At 48.9% G+C, this 13,933-nt stretch overlaps 1 protein-coding gene across 1 annotated transcript in view; it reads left to right on the forward strand.

Annotated features, from left to right (window-relative positions):
- The window catches only part of ZFHX3 (zinc finger homeobox 3), a 237,137-nt gene extending 224,267 nt beyond the window's left edge, over positions 1-12,870 (forward strand). Inside the window, 2 exon segments of the mRNA XM_056136936.1 lie at positions 1-3,292; positions 7,982-12,870. Coding sequence (XP_055992911.1) covers positions 1-3,292; positions 7,982-9,741 — 5,052 coding nt within the window. The 3' untranslated portion in view covers positions 9,742-12,870.
- Positions 12,871-13,933: the final 1,063 nt, after the last annotated feature.

The raw sequence follows: 13,933 nt of genomic DNA on the forward strand, positions 1-13,933 counted from the left end.
CACCCCCCTCCCCCGCCACTGCCCACAGCACCCCCGCAGCCAGCTTCCACGCCCGCCGTGCCCGCCTCGGCGCCCCCCATCACCTCGCCCACCATCGCGCCCGCCCAGCCCTCTGTCCCGCTCACCCAGCTCTCCATGCCCATGGAGCTGCCCATCTTCTCGCCTCTGATGATGCAGACGATGCCGCTGCAGACGCTGCCGGCTCAGCTGCCCCCGCAGCTGGGGCCCGTGGAGCCTCTGCCCGCAGACCTGGCCCAGCTGTACCAGCATCAGCTCAACCCCAGCCTGCTCCAGCAGCAGAACAAGAGGCCGCGCACCCGGATCACAGACGACCAGCTCCGTGTCCTGCGGCAGTATTTTGACATCAACAACTCCCCCAGCGAAGAGCAGATCAAAGAGATGGCGGACAAGTCCGGCCTGCCCCAGAAGGTCATCAAGCACTGGTTCCGGAACACCCTCTTCAAGGAGCGGCAGCGCAACAAGGACTCCCCGTACAACTTCAGCAACCCTCCCATCACCAGCCTGGAGGAGCTCAAGATCGACTCCCGGCCGCCCTCGCCCGAGCCCCAGAAGCAGGAATACTGGGGCAGCAAGAGATCGTCGAGAACCAGGTTTACCGACTACCAGCTGAGGGTGCTTCAGGACTTCTTCGACGCCAACGCCTACCCAAAGGATGACGAATTTGAGCAACTCTCTAATTTACTGAACCTGCCGACCCGTGTCATCGTGGTTTGGTTTCAGAATGCCCGGCAGAAGGCCAGGAAAAATTACGAGAACCAGGGAGAGGGCAAAGATGGGGAGCGGCGTGAGCTCACGAATGACCGGTACATCCGCACAAGCAACCTGAACTACCAGTGTAAGAAATGCAGCCTGGTCTTCCAGCGCATCTTTGATCTCATCAAGCACCAGAAGAAGCTCTGTTACAAGGACGAGGATGAGGAGGGGCAGGACGACAGCCAGAACGAAGACTCCATGGATGCCCTGGAAATGCTGACGCCCACCAGCTCCTCCTGTAGCACCCCCATGCCTTCACAGGCTTACAGCGCCCCGGCACCCTCAGCCAACACTGCTTCTTCTGCCTTCTTGCAGCTCACGGCGGAAGCCGAGGAACTGGCCGTCTTCAGTGCAAAATCCGAGGCGAGCGACGAGAAACCAAAGCAGGCTGACCCTCCCGGTGCACAGCCAACCCAAACCCAAGAAAAGCAAGGCCAACCAAAGGCAGAGCTAGCGCAGCAAGACCAGCCTGAGCAGAAGGCAAACGCGGCTCAGCAGAAGCTTCCCCAGCTGACGTCCCCACCCTCCTTACCGCAGCCACCTCCACAGGCCCCGCCGCCTCAGTGCCCTCTGCCCCAGTCGAGCCCCAGCCCATCCCAGCTCTCCCACCTCCCCCTCAAGCCCCTCCACACATCAACGCCTCAGCAGTTGGCCAACCTACCTCCTCAGCTAATCCCCTACCAGTGTGACCAGTGCAAGCTGGCTTTCCCGTCGTTCGAGCACTGGCAGGAGCATCAGCAGCTTCACTTCCTGAGTGCGCAGAACCAGTTCATCCACCCTCAGTTCCTGGACAGGTCCCTGGATATGCCTTTCATGCTCTTTGACCCGAGTAACCCACTGCTGGCAAGCCAGCTGCTCTCTGGGGCCATACCTCAGATCCCCGCCAGCGCGGCCACCTCTCCTTCCACGCCCACCTCCACCATGAACACTCTCAAGAGGAAGCTGGAGGAGAAGGCCAGCGCCAGTCCGGGCGAGAATGACAGTGGCACAGGAGGAGAGGAACCTCAGAGAGACAAGCGCCTGAGGACGACGATCACACCGGAGCAGCTGGAGATTCTCTACCAGAAGTATCTGCTGGACTCCAACCCAACTCGGAAGATGCTGGACCACATTGCGCACGAGGTGGGCTTGAAGAAACGCGTGGTGCAGGTCTGGTTTCAGAACACGCGAGCCCGGGAACGGAAAGGGCAGTTCCGGGCCGTGGGCCCCGCCCAGGCCCACAGGAGATGCCCCTTTTGCCGAGCGCTCTTCAAAGCCAAGACCGCCCTGGAGGCTCACATCCGGTCCCGGCACTGGCACGAAGCCAAGAGAGCTGGCTACAACCTCACGCTGTCTGCAATGCTCCTGGACTGTGACGGGGGACTCCAAATGAAAGGGGACATTTTTGATGGAACTGGCTTTTCTCACCTCCCCCCAAGCAGTAGTGACGGCCAAGGTGTGCCCTTGTCGCCTGTGAGTAAGACCATGGAGTTGTCCCCCAGAACTCTCCTGAGCCCTTCTTCTATCAAAGTGGAAGGAATCGAAGACTTTGAAAGCCCCTCGATGTCCTCGGTTAATCTCAACTTTGACCAAACCAAGCTGGACAATGACGACTGTTCCTCTGTCAACACGGCAATCACAGACACCACCACAGGAGACGAGGGCAATGCAGATAACGACAGTGCAACAGGAATAGCGACGGAAACCAAATCCTCTTCTGGGCCCAATGAAGGCCTGACCAAAGCGGCCATGATGGCAATGTCTGAGTACGAAGATCGGCTGTCTTCCGGTCTGGTCAGCCCGGCCCCGAGCTTCTACAGCAAGGAATATGACAATGAAGGTACAGTGGACTACAGTGAAACCTCAAGCCTGGCAGACCCCTGCTCCCCGAGTCCCGGGGCAAGTGGGTCGGCGGGTAAATCTGGAGACAGTGGGGATCGGCCTGGGCAAAAACGTTTTCGCACTCAAATGACCAATCTGCAGCTAAAGGTCCTCAAGTCATGCTTCAATGACTACAGGACACCCACCATGCTAGAGTGTGAGGTCCTGGGCAATGACATTGGACTGCCAAAGAGAGTCGTTCAGGTCTGGTTCCAGAATGCCCGAGCAAAGGAAAAGAAGTCCAAGCTAAGCATGGCCAAGCATTTTGGTATAAACCAAACGAGTTATGAGGGACCCAAAACAGAGTGCACTTTGTGTGGCATCAAGTACAGCGCACGGCTGTCTGTACGTGACCATATCTTTTCCCAACAGCATATCTCCAAAGTTAAAGACACCATTGGAAGCCAGTTGGACAAGGAAAAAGAATACTTTGACCCAGCCACTGTACGCCAATTGATGGCTCAACAAGAGTTGGACCGGATTAAAAAGGCCAATGAGGTCCTCGGACTGGCAGCTCAGCAGCAAGGGATGTTTGACAACGCCCCCCTTCAGGCTCTTAACCTTCCCACCGCATACCCAGCGCTCCAGGGCATTCCTCCCGTGTTGCTCCCTGGCCTCAACAGCCCCTCCTTGCCGGGTTTTACTCCATCCAACACAGGTGGGTTTTGTTCCAGGTGATTCTTGGAGGATTATGTAGCTGTCCGGCTAGCTGGCTATCACTCAGGGTTGGGCCAGTGTTTCCCATTCTAGTTCTCTGCCCAAAGCACGGCCGGTCCTTTCCATTGAGTTCTCCGAGTGCTTTGGTAGACACGGTTCTTGTTTTCCTAGTCCAGGGCCAGGTCTTGCTGGTTAGAACACTTCACTCAGAAACCATTCTCATGCCTTTATAAATAGGCTGTGCACTCCAGGTCAGCATTGTGAGGGTCCTGGCCTACGGGATTCTGGGATGCTTCCAATACTGAGCATTCCATCAAAGCCCTTTCCGTTAATCGTTGTGGAATTGCCCATCCTACATAGGTATGTGTCGAAGATATTTGAATTTCCTAGTTAATTCTGATCAACACCCTAGCTCATCTGAACCATGTTAATTCTGAACCATGGGACTTGGTTCAAGAGCATTCACTTGCGGTCCTTGTGCCCCTTTTGCTTATATGTGGGATAAGTATGCCTGGGATTCTTTATCTGCCTGAGCAGCAGTGGCTACTTTAGTTTCCAATGAGAACTGATCACACTGACAAGGGATCTTACACTGGGCAATGTGGTTCTGAATTCTGGGGTGTGTGTGTGTGTGTGTGTGTGTGTGTGTGTGTGTGTGTGTGTGTGTGTTAGTCCTCCAGATAGAAATGTTAACGTTCATTTTTAGAGATTTCAGGTCATGCTCATTTCCCATCTTCAGTTCTTTCTATGTACTTCCTGTTCCCATTCCTCCTCCTCTGTCCTCATCCTTCTCCTAAGTTAACCTTCACGATGCTGTGAGACTTAGGCACGAGTCTGCAAGTCTCCCTGACAGCCCGCATTGTGTGGCACACATTCTCCAGCGGGAGCTCCCCCGAACTCCACCTTGCATTCATAGGGGTATCCCTGATCCCAGGGGTTGGTGCAGTTCAGTTCGTTTCTTCCCAAGAGTGCTCTGGTTTCTGGTTGAATGAATTCCAGGATTTATGGTTCTGGCAGTGATTTACAAAAGACTAACCTGGGGTTTACATTTCTGGTTCTGGTTCCTTATTGGAAGAGAAGAACAAAAATGGAAATTCTAAATTGCAGAAGTCAGTACATTGTGTTGACAATTGTGTGCTATTTGTGTTGACAAGTAGCATCACAGAATTGATGTTGAAACTAGCTCAGTGTAAACCAGGAGGTATGGAGTGATAGTACAGGGGTTAAGGCACTTGTTTTGCATCCCACCAACCTGGTTTCAAACACACTAGCACCACATCCTGACCCTTGAGCACTGTCAGGGTCACTCCTGAGCACAGAGTCAGGAGTAGCTCCTGAGCAACACCAGATATGGCTCAACACCCCACCCCCAAATTCCCAAATACACACACACACACACACACACACACACTTTGCAGCCTCTTTATACATATATCTATATTAATATATCTATGTAGGGCTGGAGCGATAGCACAGCGGGTAGGGCGTCTGCCTTGCACACAGCCAACATGGCCGACCCGAGTTCGATTCCTCCGCCCCTCTCGGAGAGCCCGGCAAGCTACCGAGAGTATTCGATATGCCAGACACAGTAACAACAAAGTCTCCAATGGAGACGTTACTGGGCCCGCTCGAGCAAATCGACGATCAACGGGAGGGCCTTATACATACATTATACAATATATCTATATATAAAGAAGTTGTGCAAAGTGGCCAGACACTAAATTACCCTGGCTCGCAGCCCAGGACCTTGAGATAGGGGCTTGGGAAAGCCCAACATTTCATAATAATGTGAAGAAATTAGAATCAGAATGTCTGATCTATTCCCCTTGTTTTACAGATGAGAAAACAGAGGCCCAGAGAGGTCAAGACCATTCAGCAAGCTAGGGCGGAGCCAAAGCGCCCACCCAGGCCTCCGGGCTCCCTGTGCTAAGTGCTCCTTCCACAACACCCAGTATGAGCCAGTCAGTCAACAGGTATATGTTTAGTGCTGCTCAGGTTCTGACCACTCAGAGCGGACTCAAGAGAGGAAGCTCGCTTTTCTTTATTGAAAGCAGCCAAGCATGCCCCAGAGATCACCGCCTGACTAGACCGCAGCGCCCAGGAGCACTGGGTCTAGAATGGGAGGGAGAGAACTTGTGTTTATTGAGCATCTATTATAGGCCAGGCCCCATGGAAAATTCTCTTCATATGACCTTTAAGTTAATCCCTACATCTGTCTATCATGGAAGGCTGAGGTTCTGGGAAGTCAGCTAGTGGGCCCAAGGTAACATGATATCTGTGTGTCAGCCACAGTCCATACCAAATTCATCTGCTTCCAGGAGTCAGATGATACGCTCACAGAGGGAGCCTTGCTTGGTTTTGATCTTGCAGATGAGAATAATTGTGGAGAATAAATTCATTGATTGTATCACATGAAGAGTGAAGAGCAGGGATCAGGAAAAGTTTCTTAAAACTGGCCTCTCACATGGACAGTCAGTTCAAGATACAGAAAGCTTGAGGCTGTCTTATCTCGATCTGTTTCCTGAAAATCTAGAGCCATTGGGATGAGGTGAAGGGCATCAGAGGACTGGAATTTGGAGGAATCTCCAGACTTTCCTTCCTGATCATGTTGGTCTTTAGTTTTGACTCAAACCTAAAATGTCGAGTAAACCTGCTGTTCCATAGGACTAGTCTGCAAGAACACCTGCAAGTTCCAAGTGTAGAATTTCTAACTCAGTCTCCACCTTGTTGGTATCAATTTAGCCAAGAGACTTAAGGGAGTTTTGTAGAATCAGGCACACATGTTTTCAGTCCCTTACACAAAGTAAGGAAGTTGGATGACTCAGTGAACTCCTTCTGATGCTTTGGAAGAGTAAATTAGTGATGTCAAATGATGCTGAATGGTAGCACAGTAGCATGGTCCTCCCATTGTTCATCTATTTGCTCGAGCAGGCACCAGTAATGTCTCACAACAAACTGTAAGACTTGCTGTTACTGTTTTTGGCATATCGAATATGTCACGGGCTTTGCTGTGCGGGCGAGATACTCTTGGTAGCTTGCCGGGCTCTCCAAGAGAGGCAGAGGGATCGAACCCAGGTCGGTTTCATGCAAGACAAATGCCTTAACCTCTATGCTATCACTCCGATGCTGAATGAAGCTTTCTTTTTGGTATCTGAGTGCTCTCGGTGTTTCTCTGGAATTGGCAATTGGAGGCGACCTTATTCTTTCCAACTGGATTCTGGGGTAAATGCAGCTTGATGGCCTGTTTATGGTAGGAATCAATATTATCTTCACCCAGGTCTGAGTTTTAGTGTTTTCTCTCCTGAGGACAGTGTTTTCTCTCCTGAGGCAGTGTCACCCCTGCTCTATCTTCCTGGCAGAATGTGGTGCAAATGAAATATTAAGTAAGAGGGACCGGGGCAATAGTACAGCAGGTAAGGCATTTTGCCTTGCATGCAGATGATCTGGGTTCAATCCCCAGCATCCCATATGGTCCCCCGAGCCCTGCCAGAAGTGATTACTGAATGGAGAGCCATGAGAAACCCCTGAGTATTTGCCAGATGTGGCTCCAAAACAAAAAACCAAGAAGAGGCTATAGGATTCTGATTTTACATTTTTGGGATCCGCTGATCTTACGCTGGCCCATTTCTTGGGTGTGGAGAATGTAAAGGTCCTGTCTGTGAAATCTTCTCAACTCTTGTCTGTCTTCAGTATTTCATCATCCAGGACTCTCTGTCCCTCAGCCCTCTCTTCACCCCCGATGGTGCTGTCCTTCCCTACCACCGCGATTAGACTGCCAGCAGCAACATTGGCTTCTGCCACCCTGGAACAAAAGGCTGAAACCAGGAGATGGCTATGGGTCAGAGGCCATGTAAGCTCTGGCTGGCAGAAGGCTCTCGAGGTAGTGGCCAGATGGAGCCCGAGGGTGTTACTGATATGGAGAGCTCTGCCCCAGGTGGGCTTCAGAGTCTCTGCCATCCAGGTGCCTTATTTGGGGACATCCACGAGTGTGATGTCTTAGGAATTGGTGGCGCCAGCACCTTGGGCTGTTCCATTTCTGAACCTGGTTTTGTCTGCTTCCTGTTGCTGTGGCTGTAGCCTTAGGGCAGACCGCCTGAGTCGGAGGCGGTGGAGCGTTTTCTTTGGATGGTCTGTCTTTTCTCCCGTTTCTTCTCTTCTCCCTGTCCTCCCAAGGCACATATTCAACCTCAGCAGTGGAGACCCCCAGACGAGCACAGGCAAGGCTATTATGATGCTCACAGGGCCCTGGAGTCTGCCAGGCTTCCTGCCTTTGCTTTCTTTTCCTGTTCCCTCTCTCCCAGACATCTGGGGGTGCCTTTCGGCTGTACTCTTTCTCAAGAACTTTGATGGAGGCTGTTGGTTCAAATGCGCCCAAGCTGAAGACTTGGGAAGCCTCCAGACTGATTGCATTGGGTTGTGGGCATGGTAGTGGGGAGCCAGCAAAGAGAATACCAATCTGCCAGTGTGGCACGTTAGGCATTAGCCGTTTTATAGCTGAAAGAGGCCATCCAGAGGCTGACGTAGGTCACAGGGTCCCGAGTGGCATACAGAGCTGTGTCTCCCGTGAGCCCGGAGCGGTACCTCTGTCTGAGGGCCTGACTTTGAGCACCTTGAAAGTTAGACTGTGTGCCAGTGACACAGGTGACACATCTTGGAGTCCAGACTCACCTGCGATTTCTCTTCCTTTCAGCTTTAACGTCTCCCAAACCGAACTTGATGGGTCTGCCCAGCACAACAGTACCTTCCCCTGGCCTCCCCACATCTGGATTACCAAATAAACCGTCCTCAGCAGCGCTGAACTCCCCGACCCCAGCACAAGCCACCCTGGCGATGGCCCCGCAGCAACCCCCCTCAGCCCAGCCGCCCCCCGCGCCGCAGCTCCCGCCGCAGCAGCCGCCGCCACGGAAGGACAAGGACGGCGAGAAGGTAAAGGAAAAGGCACATAAAGGGAAAGGGGAGCCCCTGCCTCTCCCCAAGAAGGAGAAAGGCGAGGCGCCCCCGGCCGCCGCAGCCACGCTCTCCGCCCCGCTGCCCGCCATGGAGTACGCGGTGGACCCCGCGCAGCTGCAGGCCCTGCAGGCCGCCTTGACCTCGGACCCCACCGCCTTGCTGACAAGCCAGTTCCTTCCTTACTTTGTACCCGGCTTCTCTCCTTACTACGCCCCCCAGATCCCCGGCGCCCTGCAGAGCGGGTACCTGCAGCCCATGTACGGCATGGAAGGCCTGTTCCCCTACAGCCCTGCGCTGTCGCAGGCCCTGATGGGGCTGTCCCCCGGCTCGCTCCTGCAGCAGTACCAGCAATACCAGCAGAGCCTGCAGGAGGCCATCCAGCAGCAGCAGCAGCGGCAACTGCAGCAGCAGCAGCAGCAGCAGCAGCAGCAGCAGCAGCAGCAGCAGCAGCAGCAGCCGCCCCCCAAAGCGCAGCCGCCGCCGCCGCCGCCGCAGCCCAAAGCAAGCCAAACCCCAGTCCCCCCGGGGGCTGCTTCCCCAGACAAAGACCCTGCCAAAGAATCCCCCAAACCAGAAGAGCAGAAAAACGCACCCCTTGAGGTGTCCCCCCTCCTGCCGAAACCCCCCGAAGAGCCAGAAGCGGAGAGCAAAAGTGCGGACTCCCTCTACGACCCCTTCATTGTTCCAAAGGTGCAGTACAAGTTGGTCTGCCGCAAGTGCCAGGCGGGCTTCGGGGACGAGGAGGCGGCCAGGAGCCACCTGAAGTCCCTCTGCTTCTTCGGCCAGTCTGTGGTGAACCTGCAAGAGATGGTGCTTCATGTCCCCACGGGCGGCGGCGGTGGCGGCGGCGGCGGCGGCGGCGGCAGCAGCAGCAGCGGCGGCAGCGGGAGCGGCGGGAACGGCGGCGGCGGCGGCGGCGCGAACGGTGGCGGCGGCGCGAACGGCGGCGGCGGCGGCTCGTACCACTGCCTGGCGTGCGAGAGCGCGCTGTGTGGGGAGGAAGCTCTGAGTCAACATCTCGAGTCGGCCTTGCACAAACACAGAACAATCACGAGAGCAGCAAGAAACGCCAAAGAGCACCCTAGTTTATTACCTCACTCTGCCTGCTTCCCCGACCCTAGCACCGCATCTACCTCGCAGTCTGCCGCGCACTCAAACGACAGCCCCCCTCCCCCGCCGGCCGCCGCCCCCGCCGCGCCCCCCGCCGCCCCCCACGCGCCCCGGAAGCCCTGGCCGCCCGCGGGCCCGCGCGCGCCGGCCGCCAAGCCCCCGGCTTCTTCTTTCCCTCCTCTCTCCTCATCTTCAACGGTTACCTCAAGTTCATGCAGCACCTCAGGGGTTCAGCCCTCGATGCCAACAGACGACTATTCGGAGGAGTCTGACACGGATCTCAGCCAAAAGTCCGACGGACCCGCGAGCCCGGTGGAGGGTCCCAAAGACCCCAGCTGCCCCAAGGACAGTGGTCTGACCAGTGTAGGAACGGACACCTTCAGATTGTAAGCTTTGAAGATGAACAATACAAATGAAATTTAAATAATAAAAAAAAATAACAAACCAATTTCAAAAATAGACTAACTGCAATTCCAAAGCTTCTAACCAAAAAAAAAAAAAAAAAGGAAAAAAAAGGAAAAAAAAAAGAAAAAAGCGTGGGTTGTTTTCCCATATACCTATCTATGCCGGTGATTTGACATACTTGTCTTTTTTTTTTTCTTTGAATATTAAAAGAAAGAAAGAAAGAAACAACACCCTTTAACCCTGTTACATTGTGTCCTTTTGAAGGTACTATCGGTCTGGGAAACAAGTCTGCAGGGCCTTCCTAATGTCTTTTGGAGCTTAACCCCCTTGTATATTTGCCCCTTTTCAATAAATGCCCCACGTTGATAGCACAGAGGAGCCCGGCATGCACTGTATGGGAAAGCAGTCCACCTCGTTACAGTTTTAAATTTCTTGCTATCTTAGCATTCAGATACCAATGGCTTGCTAAAAGAAAAAAAAAAAAGAAATGTAATGTCTTTTTATTCTCAGGTCAATCGCTCACACTTTGTTCTGTTTTCAGAATCATTGTTTTATATATATTATTTTTTCAGTTTTGGGTTTTTTTTTTTTTTGGTTCCAGAAAAGAATTTTTGTTTTGTTTTGTTAATTTAAAAAAAAATGGGCAGAAAGTATTTGAGAAAAACAATGTGAACTGCTTTAGCTTTCTGGGGATTTTAAGGATAGCTTTTCTGCTGAAGCCAATTTCAAGGGGAAAAGTTAAGCACTCCCATTTTCAGAAAAAAAAAACCCACACACAAAGAGTGTTGAGGACTTGTAGCTTAAAAAAATAAGTTTTAAAAACTGACTTTCTGTATTTATGATAGATATGACCATTTTTGGTGTTGAGTAGATTGTTGCATTGGAAATGAACTGAAGCAGTATGGTAGATTTAAAAGGAAAAAAAAAACCTTTTGTGTACATTTAGCTTTTTGTATGGTCCAGCTGACAGCTCCTCATTCGATGTTGTCTTGTCCATTCCTAGCAGATAGATTGCAATCCGTTGATTCTCCTAAGCATTTCTCCCCCTTTCCCTTAATTCCTCCCCCTTCCCATCCTCTAATCTCCCACTTAAGGTAGCCACCTTCATTTCTTAGAGGGTAGCTGCAGAATTATTTTATAAAGCTAAAGAAAGAATTTCAAAGGGTTCTAGGGGTCATTAGGATCCTCACAGATTATTTTTTGGTTGGGGAGTTGAAACTTTTTAAAGGCATATAATTCTAGTTACCTATGTCTGTTAACCTTGTGCATTTAGTTTTTATTTATCCTCCTGTTAGCATATTTTTGGTTCACCCTTTTCCTCCTTGTTTGGTAGATGCTTCAAATATTCTTTCCTAAATGAAAGCATTTGTTTCAGTTTGTGTAATTGGGCTGTGTGCTTTTCTTTTCTCAAAAAAAAAAAAGTTTTTGGTTAGGGGTTTGGTTTTTAGTTTTGTTTTCTCTCTCAGAAAAAGAAATTTCATGCTTTAAATAAAATCCAAAGACACACCCTTTCACTGCTGAAGCAGAAAAAAGGGAAAGGGTTCTTGTTACTTGAGAATTTGTTTCTAATTTAAACAAACAAGACTTAGTTTAATGAAAGAGTAAAACAAAAGATTCCCAGGTTGTTATGTGCTTCTTCTGCAAGCAGAGGGGCAACTATTAATAATGATTCCATATACCAAAAGACACATTTTTTACTTCAAAGTTTTGTCCTTGTGTTAGGCAGTCTGAGCGGCGAGTGATCCAGAGTGCAGCCAACGAAGAAGCAGATAGCAATGTACAGAGAGCAAAAATGAACCGTATGTGAGGCACTTGTGTTTACCTTAATATCCATATTCCTGTAACACTTAACACAATGCACCACACACCCTTTCTCATCTTAAAACAACGGTTTGAACTTTGAAAGGAAAACTTTGTGCTGCTAACGTAGATTTTTTTGGAGTCAAATAGATGCTTTGCTGTTTCACTTTCATAGCCAAACAAACGTCAACAGAAACAATCTCCCTTTGCCCCAAAGTGTGAAATCCTTCTCCCCTTCATTCTTTTCCTTATGTTTCAAAAGGGAACTTTGAAGACTGTGAATGCAGGTTCCATCGGTCACCTTTCAGGCTTCTTTCCCCAGTGCTGAAGCCACTCATCGACTTTGCAAAAAAGACTGGAGCATTCCAAGATCTGAAAATGGATTTCTTTTCTTTTCTTGTTCTTTTCTTTTTTCTTTTTTTTTTTTAGCCGGGACTATTTTATTTTTATGAATTTGTTTTTAGTTTAATGAAAGAGTAGATCCTGAACTGTTGTACATATTTCTAACTAGGCTGATGCACAGTGCAAATTCTTTAAAAAAATTTTTTTTTAAGTAGAAATACTAAAGAATACCATCTAACTATTCATACCAGTATCCAGTTGTAGCATAAGGTGTCAAAAACAAGTACGCAAACCATTTGCTGTTTTAACAAGCTATTCTTTTAATAAGAATTGTATTTCTCCCTGTGTTTGAGATGAACATTTTAAAATTTTAAAGTTGTACAGTTTTTGTTTTCCATTATTTTATCTTGTTTGTAACTCTATGAAATATATATATATATATTTTTGCCATTTAACTGTTGTATGTTACTCTGTGTCTGTATCATATAAAAAAAGTTGTTTTGTTTTTGGTTCTCTGTGATACCAATTAACAATTTAACACTAGCTTTACCTGTCAGATTCTGCTAGGTCTTTTCTGAAAACTTTGTTTCTACAAATGATATTGCTTGGTAATAGTGCAATTTCTCTCCCTTAACCTCCCCTCTCAACTTTAAGTTCACTTGTAATTCTGCCACCCCTTCCCCAATGAATTTTTTTTCCTCTTTTTTTTTTTTTTTGAGCTACTATGCCATCCTCCCTCTGCAAGGCAGAGTGACTGTCAGTGTTCATTTCCCTATGCCATGCCTTGACCTGTGGGTATATTTGGCAACAGCAAGGTGGTTGGGTAGATTGGTAAAGTATGCTCTCACCCACCAGTGTTCCTCAGCAGGTTATGTGATTGTTTCAGCCTGGAGCGGGTTGTACATTTAATGCCCTTCTCTACAACTGTACCACTCCCATCTAAATGCGAAAAAAAAAAAAAAAAAAAGGAAAGGTCAGTCCCAGCATTAACCCAGAAGTAGCAAAGCACTCAGTGAAAATTAGAGGTCAGACATGCATGGGATGGATGTTTGTGGGCTGGCTTCCACTGTGGCTATGACGTGTATCATTTACAAAGCACGAATTCACTACAACACCCAATTGTTTGGATTGGTCTCTCGGAGAATTAACTCCCATCTGCTGCACAGTAGGTAGCTGAGTAGAATATCTCAACTCACTTTTCAAATTAGTTCTTCACTTCGGTTTTTGGTTGGTTTCTTTTCCTTTTCCTTTCCTTTTCTATTTTTCCAAATACTCCACATTGTGGGTTCGTGCTAGACACCGTTCACTCAGAGCACCAAATGGACCCAAATGGGAGTTACGTCATCCATCCTTCATCCTTCCCAAAAGACACTTAAGGAAACACACACGGAAAAGTTTAATAAATCTAGGAAGATTTTTTTTTAAATTAAAAGCTATTTAAAGAGATGAATGTGGCCAAAGTTTTACACGATTGAAAATGAAGTAAAACAGACGGCATGTGTTTAAACCTGAGTTTATCAGGCATGACAGGAAGTTGCAGGAGAGAGAGGCAGTGACCCAAGCCAGTGCACTTGATATTCATGGACATATATTTTTTTTAAATAATAAATTAAATTAAACATTTTAAATAGAAACATAAATTGAGTTGGTTGTTTGTTGGCGCTGATACTGCCCACTGTGAAACAAAGCTTTGACTAGAATTTTTTGGTTTGTTTACTTTCTTTGGGGGAGGGGGGCAAGTTTGGGTAGGAAAGAAAGCATAAATGAACGTGACCCTGAGGTGAAGAGGTATATGAACAGCCTTTGCAATGTACAAAAAAACAAAAAAGTAAAAAAAAAAAAAAATAACAAAAAAAAATAGAGCAAGTGAAACCAAAAATGATGTTCTTGGTGTTTTTCTATAATGTAGTCTTGTTAGCTTTTTTGTTACTGTAACAATGCTGATCTCGAACTGTACCAAAATACATGGAGACTAACAGAACCACATGGAACTTTCAAACTGAAAAAAAAATTGTCACAAAAACTTTGTTGTCAT

The sequence above is a fragment of the Sorex fumeus genome, unplaced genomic scaffold, assembly GCF_029834395.1.
Source record: "Sorex fumeus unplaced genomic scaffold, SorFum_2.1 ptg000122l, whole genome shotgun sequence".
Taxonomy (NCBI): domain Eukaryota; kingdom Metazoa; phylum Chordata; class Mammalia; order Eulipotyphla; family Soricidae; genus Sorex; species Sorex fumeus.